The 26,848-nt window shown below is 44.0% G+C and overlaps 1 protein-coding gene across 4 annotated transcripts; it reads left to right on the forward strand.

Moving 5' to 3' along the window:
* ZFAND5 (zinc finger AN1-type containing 5) lies at positions 1 to 26,848 on the forward strand. 4 transcript variants are annotated; one of them, XM_077474941.1, is made up of 7 exons: positions 1 to 249; positions 6,961 to 7,226; positions 9,664 to 9,819; positions 21,306 to 21,414; positions 22,752 to 22,852; positions 25,241 to 25,366; positions 26,588 to 26,848. In XM_077474941.1, exons 3-7 carry the CDS (start codon positions 9,672 to 9,674, stop codon positions 26,734 to 26,736), a joined length of 633 nt encoding a protein of 210 aa, XP_077331067.1. In that variant the 5' UTR covers positions 1 to 249; positions 6,961 to 7,226; positions 9,664 to 9,671; the 3' UTR covers positions 26,737 to 26,848. The 4 variants fall into 4 exon arrangements, with proteins under 4 accessions (XP_077331067.1, XP_077331066.1, XP_077331068.1 ...); XM_077474942.1 differs by lacking the exon at positions 1 to 249 and adding an exon at positions 2,011 to 2,581; XM_077474940.1 differs by lacking the exon at positions 6,961 to 7,226 and having other exon boundaries at positions 3 to 249.

The raw sequence follows: 26,848 nt of genomic DNA on the forward strand, positions 1-26,848 counted from the left end.
TGCTGGTGTATAGACACAACGCTCTTTCTCACGCACAGAAGACACACTCAGGAGGCCGAAGGGAACACATCTATCGACGAGCGGGCTGACTTTTTTTTTTTGGTTGTCCTGGCTTAGGCCTACAGGTCCGGGATAGACGTCTTCAGCGGTGGTGGACATCCCTTTCTTTTATCGTCACTTCCAAACAACGGTGGGATTAGAGCGAGGACAGCTTTCCGTCGGCCTCCTGTGGCTTCCAACACTAAAAACGTAAGGGTCGGACTTTGTTGTGTGAGGAGAGTTGGCTGGCAGCGGAAGGGTTACAGGGCTGCCCGGGGAGTTCCTTATATGGTGACACAGCTGGGACTGAGGGGGAGGAGGGGTGGGAGAATGGCGGCTGTGTGCGAGGGAAATAAGGGAAGAGAGGCCAGGGACAGAACAAAGAGCTCGTGTCATGGGGGAGCACGGGGCTGGCTTCCTGTCTTTCAATGACTCAGGACTTTTCCTCAGAGCCTCATGGCTGCTGAGGGGGAGGAGTAGGGCTTGTCGCTTCTCCTAGCCCCCCGTGTTATTTGTGTGGCCCGGGTTTCCTGTCTCCATGGTGGCTCTGCCTCCTTTGTCTCCAGCTCCCAGGCTCCTCCTCCTCTTTGTGTCCAGATCCTGCTCCTTCAGGACGTGTCCTAGGCCCTCTAATCTCCTTCGTTTCCCATGATTGCCCATTCACCACCCCCTCTGCCTGGATTCTCCATCGTCACTGGGAACCCAGCAACAGATAATCTGTTGTTGTTTTAGCCAATTCTCTGTTTTGTGCTTTTCATAGCTCTCTCAAGGCTGGCTATACATTATACAGTTTGTTTCCTTTTAGACTTGCCAAAACCACATAATGTCAAACTTTTAACTTGTATGCAATCTTGCCTATCTAGTTGACGATAAAGCTAAAGAAAATTGTATAATGTATGGCCAGCTTTGCAATACTGAGTGCTTCTATGACGGTCCTAATGGGGTGACAACTTTCTTTTTTTTTTCTGCATGTTTGGTGTAGTCACCCTGTTACGTAAAGCAGCCGTTCCCGCGAAGGAACCCTTGCTGTTGCTATTTGGTCTCGGGAGCCATTATTAATATATCAACAGCTCCTGGTTTGTACATAGGGTGGGAAGAATGCTCCTTGGACTGGTGCTCATTGTCTTTCCCCCCTCCATTACACCTACTGATGAAATGATTGTTGGTTTCTCATGAGTCAGAAATGAGAATTGCTCTAGGAACCCTTGGAGGAACTCTCTGGCCTCAGGGAATAAGTACCACACAGACTGCTCATGGTTTGGAAATAGGATGAATGCTCCTTGAACGGTGGTAATGATTGTTAGGCTCAGAAATGAGAATTGCTTTAGGAACTCTCTGGCCTCAGGGAACCCCTGCCAATAAGTTCCATGTAGACAGCTCATGGTTTGGAAATGGGGGGGGGGGGGCTAGTAGAATGCTCCTTGGACTGGTGGTCATTATCCCCCCCCCCACCCTTACAGATATGATGAAATGATTGTTGGTGTCAGTGGTTGAGTCAGAAATGTAGTTGCTCTAGGAACCCTTGCAGGAACTTTCTGGGAACCCCTACCAATAAGTACTAGATCAACAGCTCATGGTTTGTAAACATGGTGGGAAGAATGCGCCTAAGACTGGTTGGTCATTCTCTCTCTCTCTCCCCCCCCCCCCCCCCCCAAAAAATTAGATAAGTAAACTGACACCAATTATTTTACCTGTGTGGGTCAAAATTTAATAATTTATCTAGGAACCCTTAATGCAGTTCTTAGAGGTGATGAGTGACCCCTGCTTATTAGTACTATATCAACAGCTCATAGTTTGTAAATGGGGGGGGGGGGGGGGGCTTTTTTTTGTCAGTGGCTACTTATGAGGGCAGAAACTGATATTTGTTCACTGAGGCAATAATGGGGGGGGGGGGGGCGGGTTTGTTTTTGTTTTTTTGTAGAAAACCTTTAATTGTTTGGCGGGGAACCTTCAATAGGTCTGGAGTGCATAGCAGCCAATAGGCTTCTAGATTTCCTTTCCAAAGGGCAGCCTAAGAAGCTGTTCCAGACCTGGCAAACTCTTCCTATAGAGTTTTGAGAAACCATATGCCACCCAGTTAAGGCTTGAATGAACTTTAGCATATAGACTGCATACACACAGCTCTATATGATGTAACCTGGAGCTGCCATTTGAGAATCAACTTGTAGAAGTACACGTTTGATGTGATTAGGGCCAGTCTGATCGGTTTTCCACACACACATTTGCACTACTTTGATACACTCCGGCTCTGCTAGTGTTTTATAGTACACGCTATATAGGGAACGGTGCAACTTTTGGAAATCTCTTGTCCTTAGGCGACTGGAGTAACCTTGCCAGCTCACATCCAGGGAAGTGCAGCGTAATCCTATGAAGAAAACTCCCGTTGGAAAGTTTTTATTTTTATCTTTCTAGACTAATCCAGTTATAAACAAGGTTGGCTTGATGCCGTCCATGTCCTTATTTTGTAACTTGTTCTGCAGGTTCTTGGGAAGTCAGAGGTTGTCCCCAGAAGTGGGTGACGTCAGTCAGCGGCAAAACAAAGGTGCTTTTTCTGTGTCATTTATTCAAGTATCTGTTACACAATAAATTGGTACCTGCACGCCAAACTACTTCTTGGTTTTCATGAACGTTTAGAATAATGAAATAGAATAGTTTGTACTGAATGTTGGTGCTGTATTAAATACTGGGTTAGTGGCAAGTCTTGGTTTTCTACCAGAAATGTATTCTCATGGCATGCTTTCAGGGTAAGGTTATTTATTTTTGATACCGGTTATTCTTATTCCACTATTGAAAATATAGGTGACCTCTGTTAGCAGTGTATAGTACAGTAAGTAGTTACTTCTCCTTGCCGTGTAGGAGTTTGCAGCAAATGCGATATAAATAGCAGCTGATTTCAGAGGCCCCTGTTGACTAGGTTTTGTGTCTGAGCCTGCAGATCAGCCTGTCACATTGCAGCCTTGTGACAGACAGAAGCCAGTGTACCAACCCACGTGACCTAAGCTTCGGAGAAATATTAAATCAAGGAGGACGCATGTTATTGAAAACTGCTTTTAACCGTGGGGGAGGGGCAAATAACGTAGGTTCTAAACGGTTGCCTTCTTGGGTAATTGTGCCTATAAACAGAACTGTGGCATATTTTTTTTTCTTAACACGAAAAAGCTAACTGTGATAAGGTTGTAGATTGAAAGGTTTCCACCTTTTTGTGTATAGAATACAATCACTGCAGACGATAGATAGGAAAGTTTTATTATGTGAACTTTGTCTCCGATGTATTTTGTCTTTTTCTTTTTCATTGTTTCCAGGCAAGCAGCAGTGGCCTGGTTTTCTATACGTAGTCTGTGTATAGATGGGTTTTACCATTTAACTAACATTGAGACCGTAAACATGTTTATCTGAGTCAGCAGTTCATGCAGAGGGCCATCTTTGAAGGAGGAGCCTTTATTACTTCACTATAAAAGCAGATTAGGTATTGGGTTTTCTGTAACTTTGGGTGACGTGCTTTCCCTCTCAACACACAACCAGTAATGTCATGCTTTTCTAGATGCAGGTTTAGAAATTGTGTTGGATATGGCTTTTTTTTTTTTTTTTTTTCCCTTGAAACTTTTTTAAAGGTTCAGAAAATGGCTCCTACTACCTTCAAGATGCAGTCTGAGCTGGTTTTTCAGTATTGAATAGAATTGCACATATGGGGGGTGCTTATCCCAATTTCAACAGAGGTTGAGGAGTAAAAGGTGTGTGTATATATATATATATATATATATATATATATATATATATATATATATATATATATATATATAATTTGCGAGTCCTTGTTGGCAGCATGTGCTGTGGTATGTCCACACTGCTACTTATTTAAAATTCTAATAGGAACTAATTACAAGTTTTATCCTTTTTGAGACTTGCTTTATTGTTCGAGGGCTGTAAGGATAAACATTTTTTTTTTTTTTTTTTTTTTTTTTTTTTATAGGTAACAGCTGTTTTGTTGCCTGTTATCTTTTCACAAGTGTTTGTAAACCCATTTAGTTTTGTGGTGTTTCAGCTGTCCTTGTAGGTCCTGGGTGTGTACATGGCAGCATAAAAGTTGGCATTATGTTGTGATGTCCATTGGTAACAGGTATTGCAGCTGTTTGTACAGCTTAGTGCTTTTATAGTCTTTGTAACAATTTGTCAATGCAGTGTTCACTTTTATAGCAGGACTTTCATTCACATGTGTCTACAAATTATTTTTTGAGTCAGGTTGTTGACTTTGAACAGTACAAATTGGTCATCAGCTATCTCTCAGCCTGCTGACCAGGGGTGGGGTCAGGTGTGTTTCCACATGAATCTGAATCTGCCTGAGCTATCCTGTCAGGAAGCTGTCAGCCAGTCATAGGCAGCAGCGGAATTCCCTTGCTTAGCCACCTATGGTTAGCTGTCAGCTTTTGACGGCCTTTGGATGGGATAGTTCAGGTGGGTTTGGACTTGTCCAAATACTTCTGAGCTCATCTTTACTGCTGACTAAACAATGAAGGAGCAGCAGCGCACACACGGAATCAATTTGGTTACTCCGCTTCTGTCTGCAAGCTCTGGAGATTTTTATACAGCTAGTACTGATAATTTATTTCTAGGGTAACTTCACCCCGTTTCTGCATCCTTGTTTAGGGGATCAAGACCGGGCACTCTTTTCCAGGTCCTGGCCTACTGATGCTCATGCACAATGTCCTGTGATTAAAACCTCATGGGAATGCGTGTTCTGTCTTGGCAGGTTATGGGGAGTTGGCGTTATGTCATTTGTCTTTAGAAAGCCAGGCTGCACACCAGAACAAAGTGTGTTATGAAAGAACTACTTGCGTTGAACCTTACCCATTTAATTTAGTGTCCATTTGTCCTCCATGTACTTCCTTGCATTTCCTTTGCTCTGTGGTCCTTTTGTAAGCTTGTTAGATTGCATCAAAGCTTACGCAAAGTTGATGTCACCACCTTCTTTCTTGTTTTAATCATCGGGTTGAATGAAAAATGTGCCGAGTCCCACCCCCCCCCAAGCATTGTTGCGCTCTGCCCGCAGTGATTAGTGTTGCCAGCTATAGTTGGCGGGCACTGACTGAGCAAAAGACAGCCTGTTAATTGAGATATTGACTGCTAATGGATCAGAATTTGCACCAATTTCTGCTGAACTGGCCTAGCTTTCAATCCACCGATTGCCAGCATGGTTTGCCCCCATTGACATCTTTTGTCACTGCATATAAACAATGGGCTTTCTGATGGGAGCTGAGCATGTCCTTGCACCCTCTTTTTTTTTTTTTTTTTTTTTTCTTTAACTGTACAAATAGACAATGCTGATATGTGCTTCGTTTTGTATGAAATGCAAATTTTAATGACTGATCTCTATTAACAAGGGTTTCGGTATATGTTGTGTGAGCTGTGACCTGTGTATATTAAGTGTTGGCTACACCTGTAGGTTTGTGCAGGTCATCTTGTGAAACCTTGCTCCTTGTTCAACAAGGCTACAGTGCCATCTCCCTCAAGTTTAAGCATTGAGAATCCAATGGCTTTTTCAGTCTCATTTTAGCTTTGCTGGCAAGCTGGCTCACATGCTTGTCTCATACCTTCTGCCTGTGGGAACGCCAGTGGTGAAGTTCCCTTAAAGCCAAATGGTTTGTGTTGCCCCTGTGGCTTTTCCACATTGTAGAACACACAAGCCATAGATTCCAGCTGTGATACACACTGATCAGTGTATAACATGACCACCTACCATAACCTGCCGAGGGACTGACTCCACTAAACTTCTAAAGGTATACTGTGGTATCTGGCACCAAACCACTTGTAGCAGATCCCTTAAGTCCTGTAAGTTGCGAGGTGGGGCCTCCATGGATTGGACGTGGTTTTTCCAGCACATACCCCAGATGCTCAATTGTGGATTGAGATCTGGAGAATTTTGAGGCCAGGTAAACAAACTTTTCTATTGGATTGGACTACATGGACCAGCCTTCGTGTGCATCAATGAGCTTTGACTGCCCATGACCCTATCACTGATTTTCTTGCGTTTGACCTTTTTCGTAGGTGTCCATTGCAAGACAGTAACATTCTATAAAAGCTGCAGCTCTTGAGCTGTCTATCCATTAGTTTGGCCCTTGTTAAAGTTGCTTAAATACAATTTATTGGAAAATCTCCCATTTTGCACTCAGGAGTGCAAGCAACTGGCAGGTGGTTCAACTGACTGCCTAGTTTTGGGTGGAGTATGTCCTTAATTCATTCACATAGAAGAGAGCATTTTAGACTGCATGCAAACAAATGTGGAATCGGTGATATAAAGCGCAATCAAACCATTAGCAGCATGTTTCACATTGGGAAACATTTTTATATGTAGCAGCTTGCCTGCTTAGTATCTCATTTACTTATGTACTGTTTGACATGGTATTTTTCTTTACCAGACCTAATGTGTATATATTGGGGTTTTTATATGCACATGCTTCTTCTAAAGCTAACCATACACTGATTGAAATGTCAACAGATGCCTGCTGAATCGGTCAACATCGGTTTCTCAGCTTGCCCTGTCAGCAGCACCCAGCTTGTTGCTGGCTGTCAGAATAATATAGCCAGCGGGAAAGACTTTCTCCATCCATGCTATTTATACCCCACTGTCTCTTCCCATATACACAGCATACCTAACCACACTTTAAAACCATAAACAATTTACCCTTTTTTAGGGGCTTCTAATGAGGCTGTGTCACGATACATTCTGAGAATTTCTGGCCAGTCCTAGTCACAGGCTGAGTTGGACCTTTACTCTAGAGGTCATAAAATGTTGCCCTGCCTCCTAAGCCCCCATCTTACATTTTTTTTTTTTTTTTTTTATGTAATTTTTGGCTGTAAAGCATCACTTTTGTGTTTCCCTTTGAGGTGAGAATTTGTAACTTTTTATCTTTCCCCCTTCTGTAGGGCTCTTGGTCCCGAGCAAGTCCTGCGGCACAGCTACGCACACATTGGTTTCCTGAGCAAGTGCAAATACAGCTATCAGGGAAGTCCAAAACCTTCCCTGCCTTTGCGCATGCACGAAAAATCGCCTTCATGTTCGCTGAGGGGCTCTTCCATGAGCTGAAGGCTGGGCAGAGCTCTTAGATGCATCTGCACATGAACAATAATGGCGGAGGAGGGTGTTGCTGGTACAGAGTGAGACTGAAGGTCTGCTAGAACATAGAGTGCAGGTGGATAGTTTCTAAATATTTAACCATTTGTTAGGACAGTAAATCTAGTTTACAGATGAACTACAAACAGTACAGATAGGCTTATTTAAGTTCAACATTACTCCACAGCCACAGCAGCAAGAGCATGGAAGGATTTTTAAGCAAGTAAACACTTAAAAGGCAACCTAAAACAGGAATCGCATCTTCCACAATGGGGGTTGGGGGGGGAGAGAGGGAAAAGTCGACTAGTGTCCTAGTGTTAATGTTTTTTCTCTCTTGCAGGAACATCAAAATGGTTTGCTATTTTTCCCCAGCCCATCATGCTAGTTGCTGGGCCTCCTAGTATATGCTACCATAAGACTCCAGTAACAGGGGAGTTGCAGGATACTTTTGTTTAGCATCCTAGTTGTGGGACCCTCTTCCCCATCACCTTCTCAACCAGTAGAAAAGCAATTGGCCATGTGGGTGGAGAGGATCTCGTGGAAGGATATGCAATTAGCAGACCTCCAATTGTTGCAGAATTACAAGTCCCATGAGGCATAGCAAGACTGACACCCAGAGGCATGATGGGACTTGTAGTTTTGTAACAGCTGGAGGTCCACTAATTGCATATCCCTGCCCTAGTGGATCCCTCCCTTACACACATTTGCTGGGGCTTAGTCTTCTCCTGTTTTCCCTCCAAGAGATGTAGGGTGGAGCCCCAAGTGGCCAGCTGAGCACTTGATGTATGCTGCTGATTTGGTATGAATGAATCATAGCCACTAGCATCCCGAGTTGTGTGTTTTTGTTTTTTTTTCTTTGGGGGGGGGGGGGGGGATATGCCAGGTTGAACCAGTTTCCCCTCTTTGGGTTGGAGCAGAGGCATCAGTCTCTTGACACCTTTTCGATGGGTGATGCATGTTTGGGCCAGTTGAAGTACCTATAAAGAGAAGGGTTCTTTCAATTGGGCTGCAAACATGGAATGTTGATAGCCGTTGAGCATACTTTATTTTTTATTTTTTTTAAAGTGGACAGTGTAAGCTCCCAAACTTTTTTTTTTTTTCTCTTCTGCTGGAACTGATGCGTGCTAGTTTGGGAATCTAAACAGCAGAGGCTGCAATCCTGCACTATTCGGCAGTAAGGCTAGGTTCACATTGCTGCGATGCGGGAACGCCGCGAATCCGCGGCGTTTTCCCGCATCGCATACCTCCCGCCGGCAGTTCACACTGCCCTATGCGGACGGCTGGGGGTGTCAATGTTATGTTAATGACACCCCCAGATCCGTCGGCATATCGCAGTGCAATCTGCCGACTCGCACAGGAATCGGATCGCATGGTGTGAACCCCCATGCGATCCGATTCCGTTGCGGACCCAAAAAAGGGTCCTGTGCGAGTTTGCTGCGGGACAGCTGCGAGTTCAGCCATACTATCTGTATGGCTGAACTCGCAGTGCTACGGAGATCGGATGTGATTTGCTGTGCGAATCACATCCGGATCTCCCCCCGCAGCAGTGTGAACCCAGCCTAAATGAAATGTGAAACTTCAGTTCCATCTGGAAGAGTGTTGTTTTTGGCTGTTATAGTGGCAAACAATACACCCTGATGGTTTATTTATTTTTATTTTTTTTCCTAACGGATTAGAAATGTTAAACTGAGAATTTGATTTAAACACACCTCTGGGATGGTTACTGAGTGCTTTTACTGACAATTATTTCTCTTGCTACTTTTTTATTGGCCAATCAAACTATTTATCTGTTACATTTGTTGCTGTGCTTTTTGATTTTCATCTGCCTAAAGCACCAATCTGCTTGACTTGAGCTACGTAACTTCTTTTTTTGAGCCTCAAGAGTTTGCCTTTAGGTGTTTGAGTGTTTATGTGAACCACGACTTTGAGAATTCCCAACCCCCCCCCCCCCCCCCCGAGTTATTTGGAGCTGGCAGCTACAAAATGCTCAGGTGTAAATGGGGCCTTAGCAATTGTCCAACTTGCCTTGTATGTTGTCTATAAAACGCCAAGTATTTACTTCCTGTGATCTGAAATATTACATAGAATGGGAAATGGCCATCCATTTCCTAACCAAGACAGTATGTTATCTTTTGTGCAGTCGGATTGTCCAACAGCTGAGAATCCCTGCATTTGGCAGTTATCTTAGTAATGTTACTGAATGTGGCCACCTATGGATATTGTCACATGCATTACTGTGGGTTCCTGTGTACTAAAATGGATAAAATCTCTGCCTTTTTTTTTATTTTTATTTTTTTTAAGGCCTACTTTCACTGGATTACAAATGTTAATTGCGAGTTCAGTGGAGTTATTTTATATATTTTAAATTATTCAGTGAATATATTTGTTGGAAAGAAACACAAGCATTACTACATAAATGATAAATCACAATCTACTAACTATTTGATTCTGAAATAGGTTTTTGGACACATTCCATCTACAAATGCTGAATATCTATCTTGTGCTTCTATTTACAGCATAGAAGATGGCTCAGGAGACCAATCAGACTCCAGGACCTATGCTGTGCAACACAGGATGTGGCTTTTATGGGAACCCTAGGACAAATGGAATGTGCTCAGTGTGTTATAAAGAACATCTTCAAAGGCAGAACAGTGGCCGAATCAGCCCAATGGGTGAGTTGTTTGTACTGTGTTTTGCATTATAAATGGCAAGGTAATGTTATCCATTTTAATCGCGTCACCAAAAGTATGCATGTTTTGACCCTTCCCAATTTATGCTTCTCATAGTTGTCTGAATTTATTGATCTGTTAAATGTGTTTTCACTATAGAACATAAAAGGAGTCAATTAGATCCAATCCATTCTTGGTTATGTAGGTAGGAATTGAATCATTTCTTCTCTAAAGCCTTCAGATGTCTGCTCCAGCACTCTGGGTTCTGTGAAATCTTACACTACTCGCATGTGTGTGCGTGTTTGCGCTTGTGTGTTGGTAGTTTTGAAAGCCAATATACTTCTTCCTGAACTTTTCCTTGCAAGTACAGTGTTTCTAGTGCAATGGCTGACTAGAAGGCTAGCACTGTGAGAAGGCGCAGTAAGACCATGACTGGGAAAAATTGCAGTGTAGGAAAACTGAGCCTGTGTAGGCAGCGAGCACACCTAAATGTGTGTAAATATTTTTGCTCTCCTCGATCTGCGTCAAATGTGTCAATTTTTACTTATTTAGTCGTCTTGCTCTGTTAACTTCAGATAACATTACAATAGGGAGTACACTTACAAAGACTTTCAAAACCCCATGCATAGGAACTTATTCTCAATGTCCCTGTTCAGCTCATTTTTGTTAATGTGATAATGCAGTTCTCCACTTAAAATGGTTGTAAAGGCACAAGGTGTGGGGGTGTGTTTTTGTATGAAGGTAACGAAAAACTTCTGTGCGCAGCAGCCCCTACATCTCTCTCTCCCCCCTCCCCCTCCACCTCAATCCAGTGATGTCCAGGAGAGCCTTGCCTTTTCAGGGACTTGCCCTTTGTACCCCTTCCCTGTATGTCACTCACTCCATTAAAAAGGAAGTAAACCCTGATGAGTTTACTTCCTCTTTCATTCCCTGCAAAGGTAAAGCATAATGGACTACTGTGCATCGCATAGTAGTCCATTATGTTTCACTTACCTGACACAGGAGCCAGCGAAGTCACCGCTGTCCCCTGTAGTCCGGTGTATCCATCTTCTTGGTGGGTCTCGCTGCTCTGCCACTGTCATTTGGCAAAGCCACGATGACGTCACTCCCACGCATGCGCACGGGAGCCGCCTATCGCCGTTGGCGGCGTGCTCAGTGCGCCTGCGTGCCGCTGTCTACGGTGCATGTGCCGTAGACAGCAGTGCCTGTCTTTCGGCAAATCTCCTAAACCGTGTAGGTTTAGGAGATATTTCTTGAACCTACAGGTAAGCCTTAATCTAGGCTTACCTGTAGGTCAAAGTGTCTTGTAAGGGTTTATAACCACTTTAAGCTGGGTACACATTGTTCGCTGTGTTGTAAGGGGGGAAAAAAAAAACCTGACAGCTCTGGCCACACTGTACTTACCTGTACAAGGTTAGTCCAGCGATCACTCCCGCTGAGCTGTTTGTGTACTAATTGTTTGATATATATATATATATATATATATATATATATATATTAATGTATGTGTGTGTGTGTGTGTGTATATACCGTATTTTCCGGACTATAAGGCGCACTAGCAATGATCGGCTGCTAATGGGATATTTCCATATATAAGGCGCACCGGATTATAAGGCGCATTTAATGAAACAAAACTCTGATGCGGTACCGTAAGTCAAATTTTATTCAACTCTTTAGCAATAACCATAAAATGGTCTATAACAATAACTCTTAACACTGTTCAGTTAAATACAAAACCAGACACTCACTTTTTCACTTTATTCTTCTCCCGCAAATTCTTCATCTTCAGTGTCCGAGTTTAACAATTGGGCGATTTCGGCATCAAGCACGCCCGTATCCCTCTCATCAGTATCCGAGTCAGGCTCGTTGCTGTCATCGGTACCGGTACTTAGCTGTTCAGTGATAATTCCGGACTTCTTGAAAGCTCGGATTACACTGGTGACTGATACCTTCGCCCAGGCATCCACGATCCACTGGCAGATAGTGGCGTAACTCGCCCGGCGTTGCCTCCCTGTGTTGGTGAATGTGTGTTCGCCTTCTGTCATCCAATGCTCCCACGCAGCTCGCAATTTAACTTTTAAATGACCTGTTGACACCTATATCTAGTGGCTGCAGTTCTTTGGTTAATCCACCCGGAATGATGGCAAGCACCGAATTAGTTTTCTTCACTTGGGCTTTGACAGTATCTGTCAGGTGGGGGCGCATGGAGTCACAGACCAATAGGGATGGAGATTTGTGGAAAAAGCCACCCGGTCTCTTGACGTAAACCTCTCTCAGCCACTCACTCATCTTCTCCTCGTCCATCCAGCCCTTCGGGTTAGCCTTGATGATGATGCCAACCGGGAACTTTTCTTTTGGCAGTGTCTTCCTCTTGAAAATGACCATGGGTGGTAGTTTCTGGCCATTAGCCTGGCAACCGAACTACAGTGAAGGATGACTTCTCGTTTCCTGTAGTGCGTATAGATACCGTACTGGTCCCTGTTCTCTCGACAGTACGGTTTACAGGGATATCAAAGGTAAGGGGGACCTCGTCCATGTTGGTGATGTGCTCTGGCCGGATCTTCTGTTCATTGATCTTGTTCTTGCAGTAGGTATGGAAAATGGCCAGCTTTTCTTCGTAATCCTTTGGCAGTTGCTGTGACATAGTGGTTCTTGTGCGGATAGAGAGATTCCGCCTTTTCATGAAACAGAAGCACCAAGAGGGACCTCCTCGAAAGCCGTTGATCTCCATGTCGCGTGCGATCGCTGTTGCTTTGAGTTGAATAGAGACAGTAGAGACACTTCTAACTGTGGTTCTCTGTTCAATAACCCACTGTTCAATTTTGTCCTCCAACTGTGGCCATCTTGCTTTGTTTCCTCGGAAACTCAGTTTGGTCTTCTTTACCTGGCGCAGGGCATCTTCTTGCTTCCTCCACTTCCGTACCATTGATTCATTAATGTTGAATTCTCTCGCAGCTACTCTATTTCCATGCTCTACTGCATGACTGATAGCCTTCAGTTTGAAATCCGCATCATAAGCATGTCTCTTAACAGGAGCCATTTTTGGGGCAGCGGGTATACCGTAGAAAATGAACGAATGCGCACACCTCCAGACTAAGATGGCCGTAATGCCCAATCCAAGCAGTGCAGCTTCCTAGCTTTGGTAATCCCACAAAGCTGCACTGCTTGGATTGGGCATTACGGCCATCTTAGTCAGGAGGTGTGCGCATTCATTCGTTCATTTTCTACAGTATACCCGCTGCCCCAAAAATGGCTCCTGTTAAGAGACATGCTTACGAAGCGGATTTCAAACTCATCGCTATCAGTCACGCAGTAGAACAACCTGAGAGAGGTTTACGGTACGTCGGTTTACGGTAAGAGACCGGGTGGCTTTTTCCACAAATCTCCATCCCTATTGATCTGTGACTCCATGCGCGCCCATCTGACAGATACTGTCAAAGCCCAAGTGAAGAAAACTTATTCGGTGCTTGCCATCATTCACACACACACACACACACACCCTACCTACCTTTCTTTTTGGTGGTATTTGATCACCCTTTGCGTTTTTTTTTTTTTTTTTTTTTTTTTTTTTTTTTTTTTTTTTTTTTGCGCTATAAACAAAATGGAGCGACCATTTAGAAAAAATGCAATATTTACTTTTTGCTATATCCCCCAAAAATATATTTAAAAAAACGTTTTTTTCTTCGATTTAGGCAGATGCGTATTGTGTTGCGAATTTTTTATATTTTTTTTACCAAAAATATGTAATGAGCGTTTATTGATTGGTTTGCGCAAAAGTTTTATAGCGTCTACAAAATGGGGGATAGTTTTATGGCATTTTTATTTTTACTGTAGGGGGGCTTGGCTTGGCGTCTAACGTCACTGATAGTCTGTTCTCTGTTATAGGGAAAGACTATCAGTGACAGCCTCACGAGGAGAGGTTTGTTTAAACTTGCCTGTCCTCGTTCTTCAGCTCTGTGATCCAATTGCGGGACACCGCCGCCGATCGGGTCCCGTAGCCACGGTCATGGAGCTCAGGACCGGGTTGCGAGTGCACCAGCGACCCACGGCTGGGCACTTAAAAGGTAACGTACCTGTACGTGGTTGTGCCATTCTGCCGATTGAATATCGGCATGAGGCGGTCCTTAAGCGGTTAATTGTAAACATGACAGAGGATGAATCTCCCTAATGTGGGAGGCAGCACAGACAAAAACGGTCAAGTAATCGGAACAAATCCATAGTTCCGCTTGAAGACTTGTTCCTCTGGTCATATGCTATAAAGAATAAAAACAAAAAGTTCCAAAAGTAGGAGAGGGATTGATAGATACATGAACTTCCCTTTTTTAGGTGAAGTTCTGCTTTGAATGTGGTTTGTAAACCCTTGCATATATAGCCAGGGATGTGACCTGGCCTCAGATGGAGATGAAACAAATAGTCATGTAGAAGGTTTTTGTATTTATTTATTTTTATTTATAAAGCTTGTCTGAGCTCTCAGGAAAAAAAGGGGGACGGAGAGCTAAAGTTGCTCTTCACAGAACTCGGTAAGTAGAGCTGATTGGTGGAAAGCACGGTGGATTTGATTTAAATCAACTTGATCTAATTTCTATGCATTAAGATGAAGCCTTCTGTGTGCAGTAAATGAGTGCAGCTCTGGGTGAACATAAAGTGCCAATATAGGACTCTTTCGTAAATAAATATATGAAGTGCTCAATGTAGCCTCCCAATCCTCAAAGTGCAAGTGCTCTAAACTTCACATGAATTCCCAATCGTAGCACATTGACACGATGAATGAAATGACTATTTTTAAAGTTACTAAAACAATCAATGGTCGTTATGACCAATAAACTAGTCCTATATGCGATGAATAAGGACAGATTCTGTGAACCACGAATCTTCACTGATCCACCTCTGTGCGTATGACTAATCAATCCTTGTGCAGCCCTTCACCGGCTGTACCCTTACCGGAAGGCCTAATAAAAGCACTTGTGATAGCCTATCCTCTAGGGTACTTTTATCGTTCTTCCTTCCTTTCGTGTGTGACCAAGGCAGCCAATTTTATCATAGAATGTTCGTTCCAAATTGTTACTGGATCCCTCTATTCATATTGCACATATTGGTACTCCTAGCACTGCACTCATTTGTTTCCTGTATTATCTCATATTTAGCAAGTGTGGGGAGTGCTGACAGCTTGTTTTGCATAGCTGCTCATGAGGTTTTGACACATGTTTATACACTTCTGTGTGCAGCAGCCCTCCTAATATGTACGTGAGTCCCTCGGCTGTCCAGAACCCTCTTCCTGATTGGGTGAGACACTATAGCCAATAGCACTGCTGCCATGGCCTCTAAGTCAACCAATTGGGGGGGGGGGGGGGGTACAGCTGCCTGTCTGCATGGACACAGAGCTGCAGCTTGGACACCCCATAGCAAGCTGCTTGCTGTGAGGGCACTTACCAGGAGGGAGGGGCCAGGAGCTCCAGCCCGAGAAGAGCATCTGGGCTGCTCTGTAAAACCACTGCCACATAGGAGGCAAGTATACCTAACTAGTTCTCGTGGAGGGGGGAGTATACTGCGGCAGGTTGACTCCTCTGGGCGTGCCGACGTAGCTATACGTCGGCTCGCTTTCAGACCACTGGGGGGCACATGAGCACCCACAATCGCTCCACACAGAAGATCTGTCAATGTAAACAGACCTCGTGCCGCCAGGAGACTGATCTGCTCATACTAAGTATGAACAACTGTCACCAACCCAGTGAGGATTAGTCCCGCCCGGGTCCGTGTGCAACAAAGCGCTTGTTGGAGCACTAATCAAAGCTATGCGTGATGCTCTGAAAAGTCAGGAGCCAGCAGATCCCTCTGCTGATGTAGCGGACCCTTTTGGGTCCCATAAGCCAGCCCTTACACCTGAACGTGTTCCTGTATCTGACTTATTTTGACAAGTTTATTTACAAGGAATGGGGTCGACTGCAATGGACCTTTTCGGTTCAAGTATATGGCGGTGCGTTACCCCTTTTGAGTCTCTCCTCAAAAGGGGTAACACCACCATGTACGTGAACCGAAAAGGTCCATTGCAGTCGACCCCCATTCCTTGTAAATGAACTTGTCAAAATAAGTCAGATACGGTCGTGGACCCCCCCCCAGGCGGTGGCTCGTTCCTTGTTTACATTTGTGGGGTCAACAATGCGACCGCTACTGGCATCCGCACTTGTGTCTCAGACACTTACTGAGTGGGCAAAACGTTTGCACCGTGAATTGGGGGAGCAACAGGCTTCTCCTGCCTGGAACTAGCAGACTAGTTAGTGCAAGGCCTTAAGTACATTTGTGATGCAGCCCTGCATACCTTTCCTCTGTTATCCAGGGCTTCAGTGTCAGCAGTGGTGCTGAGGTGCCTGACTTGGCTAAAATGCTGGTCAGCTGACCAGACATGTAAGAAAGCCCTGATGGATCTTGCTTTCCTTGGCGAATGACTCTTTGGAGCCTCATTAGATGACATTATTAGAAATGCCACAGGTGGTAAGAGTACGCTACTCCCTCCAGGCCAGGAAGGCCAAGGAGCAACACTGTAGGCAAGGGCCCTCATTTTTCGGCCACCCGGGGGTTCGGCCAGCCTGACAGGACGACTTCTGAAGGGCAAAAGCATCCCTGGAACCGCAAGCCTGCGAGCAAAAGTGCTACCGCATGAAGGTTTGCCCCATCCGTGTTGCGTGCGGGGGTTGCCTTCGGGAGTTTGCAGCCCGGTTGGCCTCTCGGCTGTCCAACCAATGGGTCTGCAATCTGATTTCATCTGGCTACAAGATGGAGTTCCTCTCTAGGGCCCTAAACAGATTCTTCCCCTCCAGCATACCCGTAGTCCCGGCTTGCCGGGAGGCCCTAATGGGGGCAGTAAGGGACCTGCTGAGTCACGGGGTGACCTGTTCCGGAGTCAGAATGTTTCCAGGGGTTCTACTCAAATCTGTAGTCCCCAAAAGGGTACATCCAATTTTGGACCTAAAAAGCCCTCAATTACTTTGTAACAACAGTACAGAGGTTCTGAATGGAATCCGTTCGCTCAGTAGTCGCGGCACTCCATCAAGGGGACTCTCTGGCGTCTTTGGACACCCAGGATGCGTACCTGCACATACCCATATGCCTTCGACATCAGAGATTTCTGTGATTTGCCGTTGGGGAAGCCCACTACCAGTTTGTGGCTCTCTTTTTGGTTTGGCATCATGAGTGTTTGGAGTACCTAGGCTTACTGCTGGACTCCATGGAAGTGAGTTTCTCACTTCAGACAAGCTGCAGACTCTCAGAGCCGCAGTAAAACTGCTGATGAACCCCATGTGGTTGTCTCTACACTTCTGCATGCGAGTCCTGGGACTCGTGGTGGCCTCCTTCGAGGCAGTATCGTATGCCCAGTTCCACACCAGAGACTTGCAGAAGGAGATTTTGACAAAGTGGGACAAAGTTGTCCCTGGATCAGCAGATTCAGTTAGTCAGGGACTGCCTGATCTGGTGGCTGATATCCCCTACCTCTGAAATGGCCAGTGATCACGACAGGCGCCAGTCTAATCGGCTTGGGTGGAGTAATGGGAGTTCAGTCGACCCAGGGCCTTTGGTCGGTGGAGGAATACAAGTTGCCACTCAATCTGCTCAAGCTGAGGGCGATCAGGCTATGCCTCTCCACTTGGCAATAAGACTTCGAGGGATGTCCGGTCAGTAGCCAGTCAGACAGCGCCATGGTGGTGGCATACATCAATCACCAAGGAGGAACAAGCTCGGCCGCCACACGGGAGGTAGTTCAGATCCTTCAGTGGGCAGAGCTACATGTACCGGCCCTGTTGGCCATTTACATCCTGGGAGTGGAGAACTGGCAGGCAGACTACCTAAGTCGCCAGATGCTGGACCCAGGAGAATGGGAGTTGCATCCGGAGGTGTTCAGGCTACTGTGCCTGAGGTGGGGCACACCAGACAGACGTGAATCTTCTGGCCTCCTGTCTCAATCGGAAGGTGCCGAGATTTGTGTCCAGGACAAGAGATCCGTGGGCAGACGCGCTGGTGGCTCCATGGGATCAGTACCAGCTGATCGTTTCCTCCGCTGAAACCGTTACCACGTCTGCTCTGCAGAGTGGAGGTTGAGGGGATTCCAGTAATAGTGGTTGGCCCCAGCGTCCCTGGTATGCCAGCCTAGTGCGCCTGGTGGCGGACGCACCATGGCGACTGCCGTTATGAGAAGACCTGTCTGTCTGTCTGATTCTCCATCCTGCTTTACCATCGTTGGTTTTAACGGCATGGCCATTGAGAGCCAGGTGTTGAGGAACCGGGGTGTTTCGGACTCAGTGATCCCAACTATGCTGAGAGCATGGAAATCTTCTCAGAAGAAATATCATCGTACCTGGAAGGCCTACATCTCCGTGTGAGGAGAAAGGATGGCATCCGCTCCTATTCCATCATATATCAGGATCCTGCTGTTTCTACAGTGAGGAGTAGACCAGAAATTGAAAGGACAAATATCAGCTTTTGGCTGTCTCCCCCCCACACCATGGAATCTGAACCTGGTGTTATTGGCGCTTCAAAAAACGCCATTTGAAAATTATCAGAGATCCCTCTGACCCTTTCTCAGAAAGTGGTCTTTCTAGTGGCCATTACTTTAGCCAGGAGGGTTTCGGAACTGGCAGCCTTGTCTTGCAAGTCGCCCTACTTGATTATCGATAAGGTGGTGTTGCATCCACAACCTTCTTTTCTGCCGTAGGTGGTTTCGGCGTTCCACATCAATGAAGACATTGTGTTACCATCTGTGTCCTAAACTGACACATCCTAAGGAGGTGGCCCTCCCTTCCCCCGGATGTGGTTCGGGCTCTGAGGGTGTATTTGTCTGCCACGGCTCCCTTTCGGAAGTCCGACTCATCCTTGTGTTGGCTGTTTCGAAAAAAGGCATGGCGGTCTCGTGGTCCAAGTAAATGCGCCGTTGCATTTATCGCAGTTCTGAGGCAATTTGGAGTTAGTGACTCCCAGATGCTGTTTTCCTTCCCCTCGTTTGGCACTGCTTGGGGACATCCCAATGGCCTAAGAAAGCAGCTGTGTCAGTTGAACGTAAGAAAATAGTGTGGTGTGTGGGTTTTTTTTTAATTTTTTTTTTTCTTCGCTGTAGTTTACCGACTGACACAGCACCCTCCCTTCCTATTTTTATCTACGTTATACTGCTGGTGTACTGAGGCTGCAGTAGCAGGCTGAGGGGTTGTTGCCTAAGGTATTGCCTCTTGGGTGGAACTAGAAAGTTTGAGTTTTATTATAACATTTTAACATGTTCTGCCTAGTCCTCTCCCGAAGGTGACATAACAGCCCAATAGTGTAAGAAAGGAGCTGTGTCTGTCAGTGAACTACAGAGAAAAGGATTTTACAGGGAATACAAAAAATCCTATTTTTCAAGCTGCAAAAAAAACAAAAAAAAAGTGTTCTGAGGTGTGGCGTTAGAGCTGTAAAATTGCCTGATGCTGGTAAAAGCTGCTAAATGTGGCCCAACACTGGCTACAGCAGTGTTTTAAGCCTAGTCAGGTGTTTCTCATGCCTCTATTCAAAATCGGTGGTTTGAATAGAAGTCACAACAGAAGTCAGTCTTGATGATATGGCTTGTGTGCTGAGGATCTTGAAGGGGAACTCCCTCACCAAAATGAAGAAGAAAAACTAGCGTTGGGGGTACCCCCCCCCCCCCCCCCAAAAGCAAGTGCAGTGAATTAACGCCAATGCAAAATATGAAGCATGTTTGTGTGGGCTTTTTTTTTTTTTTTAACGCCCCGTGTACATAAGGCCTAATGGGACGGCTGGTGAGGGATGTGGCGGCAGCGAGTGAGTGGATGCCCGCTAACGGGTGCTGCTATGATGGATCTGAAATGACAGGTGCTCTTTGAATGTAAGGACTTATTCTTGCTGGTAGTTAGTATCTTTAATATTCGCAAACAAAAGGAAGGTTTACCATTTAGAATAAGCTGTCGAGTTATTATTAATAATATTTATAGAGCGCCAACAGTTTACGCAGCGCTTTACAATGTATAGGGGGGGGATAACACAATTACAGTACAGTTCAATACAAAAGGTACAGAAGGGCCCAGCTTGTAGAGCTTACATTCTAAAGGGAGGGGGATGGTACAAAAGGTAATGGCTGCAGATGATTTGATGGGTGGGGGTTGGTAAAACAGTGATATCAGAACCAATTAAATCATACAGTTTATAGTGTACATGGATTTGCTAAACAATGGGATAAATTCCTTTTTAAACTTTTTTTTTTTTTTTTTATCTCATGGTTACTGTGAAATTGTGTGAATGCATTAATGCAGTGCATGTTATCTCAGCTTCATTGAGTTTACCAAAAAATGTAATGTTGCAGAATATACAGCCTCATACTACATGACTAAGCTCCATTTCGTCCTGAATAAACTAAATTAATCTAAATCTATAGTAAATAGAAAACCTAGACCGTATTTTATTAAAATGGATTAAACTTTATTTTTATTTTTTAATCATTTTTATACACCCTAGTTGGAAGGGGTGGTGTTTCCCTCCCCACCCTCCCTTTTGTACAGGAACAGAGCCAAGGCTGTTCAGATGGAGCACCCTCCCCTGTCACTTTTTGTCAGCAGTAACTCATGGCGATGGCAGAGGAACAAAGTGGCAGACAAAAGTGACACTTGGTGCTCTTGAGACAAGTACACGCTAGAGCAGCCTTTCTCAACCTCTTATAAACACAGGAACCCTTGAAATAGTTCTCCGGTCTCGAACCCGTGCTAAAAATTAGAAATCTACAACTCGTGATACATTAGTGTGATGGTCAGTGGGAAGAATGGTCCTTACACTTGTGGTCATTGGGAAGAATTACCTCCTTACAGATGGCTAAAAAGATCAATGGTGTCCGTGGGAACTTATCTAAGAGGCAGAAATTGCCCAATGCTGAAGGAACCCCTAGCAACCTCTGGAGGAACCCTGGTTGAGAATAGCTGTGCTAGAAGGATGTGCATTGTTCAGATTTCATGTCTGAGGTTTACAACTACTTTAAGTTTCAAATGCAGTGAAGGAGCACATTTTAAATGATAGTCCATTCTCCCTGTTGTATATCTGAACTATGTGCTTTACTTTAAAACCTATGCCCATGTATGCTAATATGCTTTATGTATTTCAACCCTAGTCCTGGTGTGCTGTTGTCTAAATTGTTAATGATGTCACCAGGTTGACACTATTGTTTGGATATGGAGGTTAATTGTGCATACATAAGCTAATGACATTGTCTTTTGTTTGTGGAAAGACACATGCTTTGTGTGTACTATAAATGGGACTAGTGTTCTGGATTGGGTGATATTCATTTGAATAGTGAAGAGACATTAAAAGCAGAAATCATGTGTAGTAATGCATAGAACAGAGCAGCACACAAGTGCACTACAATTTGATGCATTGGTGTCGTCTGTCTCTGCAAGTACAGCCTATATGTTGGATAACTGTTAATTGGGTCTATAATCTGTACTGAAGTTCATTTTTGTTTCATCTAGGAGCAGCCGGAGGTTCAACTAGTCCTACTGCTGACTCAGCATCTATACAGAGAGTAGAAACTGCACTAAACTGTGAAAGTGATGTTGCCAGCCAGTCAGAAAAATCAAGGTAAATTAAAAACTGCAGGCAAATTCATTTGTCAAATACCTTAGGTGTGTATCTAGTCAAAACTTTAAAAAAAAAAAAAAAAAAAGTGGGGATTTTCCTCACTTTGGGAGATTTTCTGTGTGTGTGTGTGTGTGTGTGTGTGTATACACTTACCTAGCCTATTTTATTTATTTTTATTTTTTTCAAACTTGGTGTTTATAAGCTAAACATTTTCTAGAAAATACTTGGAACCCCCAATCTTAAATGTATGTATGTGTATTACCCTAGAGAATAAAATGGCGGCTGTTTCAATACTTACACCGCATTAGCGCAGCAGTCTTACAAGTTCAATTATTTGGGGAGAAAAAATACGCTTTAACCACTTCAGCCCCGGAAGATTTGACTGCTGATTGACCAAGCTATTTTTTGCGTTTTGGCACTGCATCACTTTAACTGACGCTTGCGTGGTCATGTGATGCTGCACCCAAACAAAATTGACTCCTCGCAGAACACACGTCACTGTTCTGCCTCTCGTGCATGTGATCGCTCATGGCTGGCAGTCGTGAGGCTGCCACGAGCATTGGCACCCCTGCAATGCAGTGGGTGCGTGCCTTCTATCCCGCTTAAAGGAGCTGACTTGTATATCTACGATGCAGTATAATGGCAGCTGGTCAGAAAGTGGTTAATTAAAAAATTAAGACCGTAAATTTAGCCCCCCCCCCCTTTTTTTCTTTTTTACTATTGGGTAGAAGTGACATTTTGCTGTTGTGGAGCCAAGCAGGGACCATCTTTCCCTCTATCTGAGAGGAGAGGACCCGATCTGCTCCGCCGTTACAGACTGCTCCATTAAGCGCTGGAGACGACGGAACTCTCCCTCCCCTGATAAGTGATCTCGCAGCAAATCCACTGCGGAGACCACTTTTATCAGAGGACCGTCTGCCGTTTTTTTTAAGAATATACCGGGGTTATGACGGCTATTTGCTGCTATAACCCCAGTATTCTACGTCAAAGTACCGGCGTATAGCCCCGGCGGGCAGTCGTCATGGGAGACTGTCAGTTGCTACCATATTGATGTAATAGTATTAAAAACTTACTGAGAGTCATGGTAACTTTTCTAGAAACAATCTTGTTTTCTTGTTACAAAGTTTTGAGGTTTTTATACATTTGCCAGTTTACAGAAACTGCCCAAAATGTATTCACCATGCTGCTTATTTCTTCTGATACTTCACAATAAAGTTCAGCGTTCCATTTACTTAATGTTATCGTGTGTGTGTGTGTGTGTGTGTGTGTGTGTGTGTATATATGATTCATTGCCTCAAGAGTGTAGTAGATGGTTTGTTTTCCGTTTTGTTTCTTAGAAATTTGGCTGCTTTGCCTGTAACTCAGCAAATGACAGAAATGAGCATATCAAGAGAAGACAATGTGACATCTCCTCCAAGTTCAGAGTCTACAGAACCAGGTATGCCGGGTCTGTTAATATGCGGACTTTAAAGGCTCATCTTTGTTGTGCCTCCTGCTGGGTTTGTCTTTCATCTATATTGACAGCAGACCATTGTAATGTAAAGCAATACCTTTCTTTGACCCTTGTTCTACATTGTGAAACATGAATATAGTATTTTGGCATTGTAGTTTGTGATCTGTAATCCCAACCAAGGATGAGTCTAACACCCCCGGTTCGGTTCGCACCAGAACCTGCGAACAGACCTAAACTTTGTGTGAACTTTAGAACCCTATTAAAGTCTGTGGGACTCTAACTCAAAATCAAAAGGGCTAATATGTAAGTTATTGTTATAAAAAGTGTTTGGGGACCTGGGTCCTGCCCCAGGGGACATGTATCAATGCTAAAAGTTGTAAAAACTGACATTTTTTTCGAGAGCAGTGATTTTAATGATGCTTAAAGTGAAACAAGTGTAATATTCCTCTTAATTTTTGTACAGGGGGGGTGTAGAGTATGCCTTTTTAAAGGGGCGCATGTTTCCCGTGCTTAAAACTGTCCTTGCACAAAGTGCCATTTCAGCAGGAAAAAAGTAACTTAAAATAACTTGCGGCTATAATAAATTGTCTGCTCCCCGTAATACAGAGAACGGTTATTGATTAAAAAAAAAAAAAAAAGCGTGGGGCTCCCCCAGATTCAGTTACCAGGCCCTTCAGGTCTGGTATGGATATTAAGGGGAACTCTGCGTTAAATTAAAGATGTGGGGTTCTCCCAAATATCTGTACCAGACCTTTCAGGTCTGGTATGTATTTTAAGGGGAACTTCACGCCAAATTTAAAAAAAAAAAATGGCAAGGAGTTCCTCCCTGAACTGTACCAGGCCACATGCCTTTAACATTGGGAGGATGCTTTGGGGGTACAAAAGTACTCCTACCATTTCACAAAGTCTAAAAAAACATAAAAAATAAATAAAAAGTTAAAAAGACGCACACACCGTTGCAAAAGTCCTTTATTAAAAATAAGATTCCAGCAGTGATGATCCACTTTTGCTATCTCGTGATGGATGATCATCTCTCTGGGGTCCAGCAATATCTGACCTCTCCCTCCGAAGCAGCGCATCCATGCCCTGTCTCCACCAGAAAAGACACTGCAGGGATCTCGGCAGCCTGATGCTTATGAGGAGGGCGGGGCCACCGTCGCCTGACCCCGCCCCCCTCTGATGTAACAAACCTGCATTTCCGTTATGCATGTGGCCTAGTAAAGTTCAGGAGGGGGTGGGGGGTGGTCGCTCTCTCGTTCCCCAGACACCCCTAGAGAAAGAGGGGGGGGGGAACTCTACCCTTTTTTTTTTTTTTTTTTTTTTTTTTTTTTTTTTTTTTGCATTGATACAGGTCCCCAAATACTTTTTATGACAACTTGCATATTAGCCTTTAAAATTAGCACTTTAGATTTCTCCCATAGACTTGTACAGGGTGTTCCGCGGCTTTTTGAATTTGCTGCGAACGCCCCAAATTGTTCAGTGAACAGGCATTGGTCGACTCGAACTCTAAGCTCATCCCTAATCCCAACCGACATTGTCAGTCCTACCTGCAGAACTCTGCCTAATTACCACTTCATCTCCCACTCATCTGGCACCGCTTTCTGTACAACTGAATGACAGTCTTCTCCATACCTGCAAGTCTACCATATTGGACATTGCTCCAGTAGGCAAACTATGTGGAGTAGTTGTGGGAATAGTTCATTCTGAACTGAAAGAATGTAAAAAAAAAAAAAAAAAAATGCCTGGTCTGCTTTGGCTATAAAAGGGTCATGATTTGTTATTGGGCCTCTTGGCCAAAAACAGCTGTTTTATTTATCTGCCTTTTAAAACAGTTTTATGTGGCCATGTACATCAGGTGTTTAAATCTGTGTTTTAAGAGCAGCACTAAAGCTGAGCTCAGTTTACAAGCATAACTTATACATGTGCAAAGAAGCATAAATGTTTTTCAGTAGCCAAGGTAAATTAACAGTTCTGCCCAATAGGATGCGTTTACACTTAATGCCATATGTGCAGACGTACACGACGGGCATTTTTTCTGGCAGCAAAAACTGCCTATTTGGAGCCTAGTCATATGCCCATGTGCATAAGGCTTCAAACAAGACTTGTCTGGTTACGTTGCCTGATCATTGTAAGAGAGATCTATATTTTCAATTTATTTAGGTTTATACTTTCAAGAAACATTATATACCCTGGATGTAAGACCTTGCTGGCAGGCTAATCAGCCACTAGTTTTGTGGTAGGGTTGACATAGAACTCTATTTGGGCACTGTTGGCTGGTTACATAATGTTCTATCCATGTGCTATGTAAAGTAATAAAGGGATTTTTTATTTTTTTGTAGAGTTTAATATTGTGAATTTTTGCTTCCTTCCTAGTGGTGACGCAACCAAGTCCGTCAGTGTCTCCGCCCAGCACATCACAAAATGACGATAAGGCACCAGAGCTTCCAAAACCAAAGAAAAACAGATGTTTCATGTGTAGAAAGAAGATTGGTCTCACAGGTAATTGTACAAAAAACTTTTTTTCACTTCTAGAAATGGTGATAGGACTTGCTTGTTGCAGTTAGTGTGTATTGTGTAAATAGTGTAAACGTAGAGAATGGGGGGGGCGACGCGAGAGATGCAGGAGGGTAGATTTTAAAATGGCGCTGCACTATTTACACTTATCAATATAAGTGCTGTTCAGCAGCTGCAGATAATTTAGAATTGTGCACTTGCTCAATTTAAAAAAAATTTCTATTTCGCGCGCAGCCTTTTTTTTTTTTTTTTTCTCCCCCCTTCCTCCTCTTCGGCTAGTACTGTATTTGCTCCATAAGAATATGCACCTGCCCACAAGATATACCTAGGTTTTAGAGGCAGACGAGAAGAATTCTGATGTTGGTACACGTTACCATTCAGTTGCTAGAGGTTTACTGTTTCTAGAGGTTACTATACATTGCCACTCGCCATTCATTTTGCTAGAGGTTACTGCACCCTAATTGCCTGTAACTCGGTGTCCCCCCTTCTGCAAGCTGCTCAGTCCTGCTGCTCTGCTTGTGCTGCTGCCCAGAGAAAGAGGGGGGGAAACATGCTCCCTGTAGCACTCAGTGCCTGCTTATCTCCTGACAGGGATGGCGTGGCTGGTCTATATTCGCCCCTTAAGATGCACAGGCAAAAGTGTGGCTTGTGGTGTGAAAAATATGGCAAGTCTTAAAACTGTACTAAAGGTTCAACAAAAGGAGAAAAGAAAATGTAATTTTCCTCCTGCAAAGTAATATCGTACACATTGCATACTAGCACATTTATGAAAGACTTGTGGGCTCTGGGGGTGTTTGGCCAAGCTGTGATGGCGTCCCTTCAGAGCTCATGTGTCATGATGTCACCAGCTGCCAAAAAACGGTGGATATCTCCAAGCTTGCCTGTAGGTGCAAGTGTCCAAGCTGTGTCCACTACTTTTAAATGGTCCTTTGCTGTTCGTTTAGTCAGATTTTTAGCATTGTACTGGCCTTTTGAAGAGGTGAAAAATGGCTAAATAACAAATACAATTCTTGTTTTAATGCCATTGTTTGTGTATGTAGACCACTTTGGAGCTTGCTACTATTGGTGCACATTCAGTGTGGTGTGTTTTATTTATTTTTTTATTTTTTTAATGAATGCAAGTCCCAATGCTATCTTGGTGCTCATTGGTTATTCTAAATGCAGCATTTGTCCAATCTTTATTATTTATTTATTTATTTTTTGCAGGTTTTGATTGCCGTTGTGGGAATTTATTTTGTGGACTTCATCGTTACTCTGACAAGCACAATTGCCCTTATGATTATAAAGCGGAAGCTGCAGCAAAAATAAGAAAAGAGAATCCTGTTGTCGTTGCAGAAAAAATTCAGAGAATATAAATGGCTTACAACTTGTGAAGACTGACTTTTTATTTTTATTTTTTCTTCTGATTTTACTATATCCTAGGGAAACATTAAAGAGCAGAAGCATGTTTATTTCTTTCTGATGTAA

The sequence above is a fragment of the Lithobates pipiens genome, unplaced genomic scaffold, assembly GCF_037356315.1.
Source record: "Lithobates pipiens isolate NorthernLeopardFrog02 unplaced genomic scaffold, aLitPip1_a1.2 Scaffold_13, whole genome shotgun sequence".
Taxonomy (NCBI): domain Eukaryota; kingdom Metazoa; phylum Chordata; class Amphibia; order Anura; family Ranidae; genus Lithobates; species Lithobates pipiens.

Bases quoted from the DNA above. Each gene is read 5' to 3' on its own strand.
- ZFAND5 (XM_077474941.1), top strand. From the start codon at position 9,672: ATGGCTCAGGAGACCAATCAGACTCCAGGACCTATGCTGTGCAACACA. The intron at 22,853-25,240 runs GTATGCCGGGTC...CTTCCTTCCTAG, and splicing joins TTCAGAGTCTACAGAACCAG to TGGTGACGCAACCAAGTCCG. The intron at 25,367-26,587 runs GTAATTGTACAA...TATTTTTTGCAG, and splicing joins AAAGAAGATTGGTCTCACAG to GTTTTGATTGCCGTTGTGGG.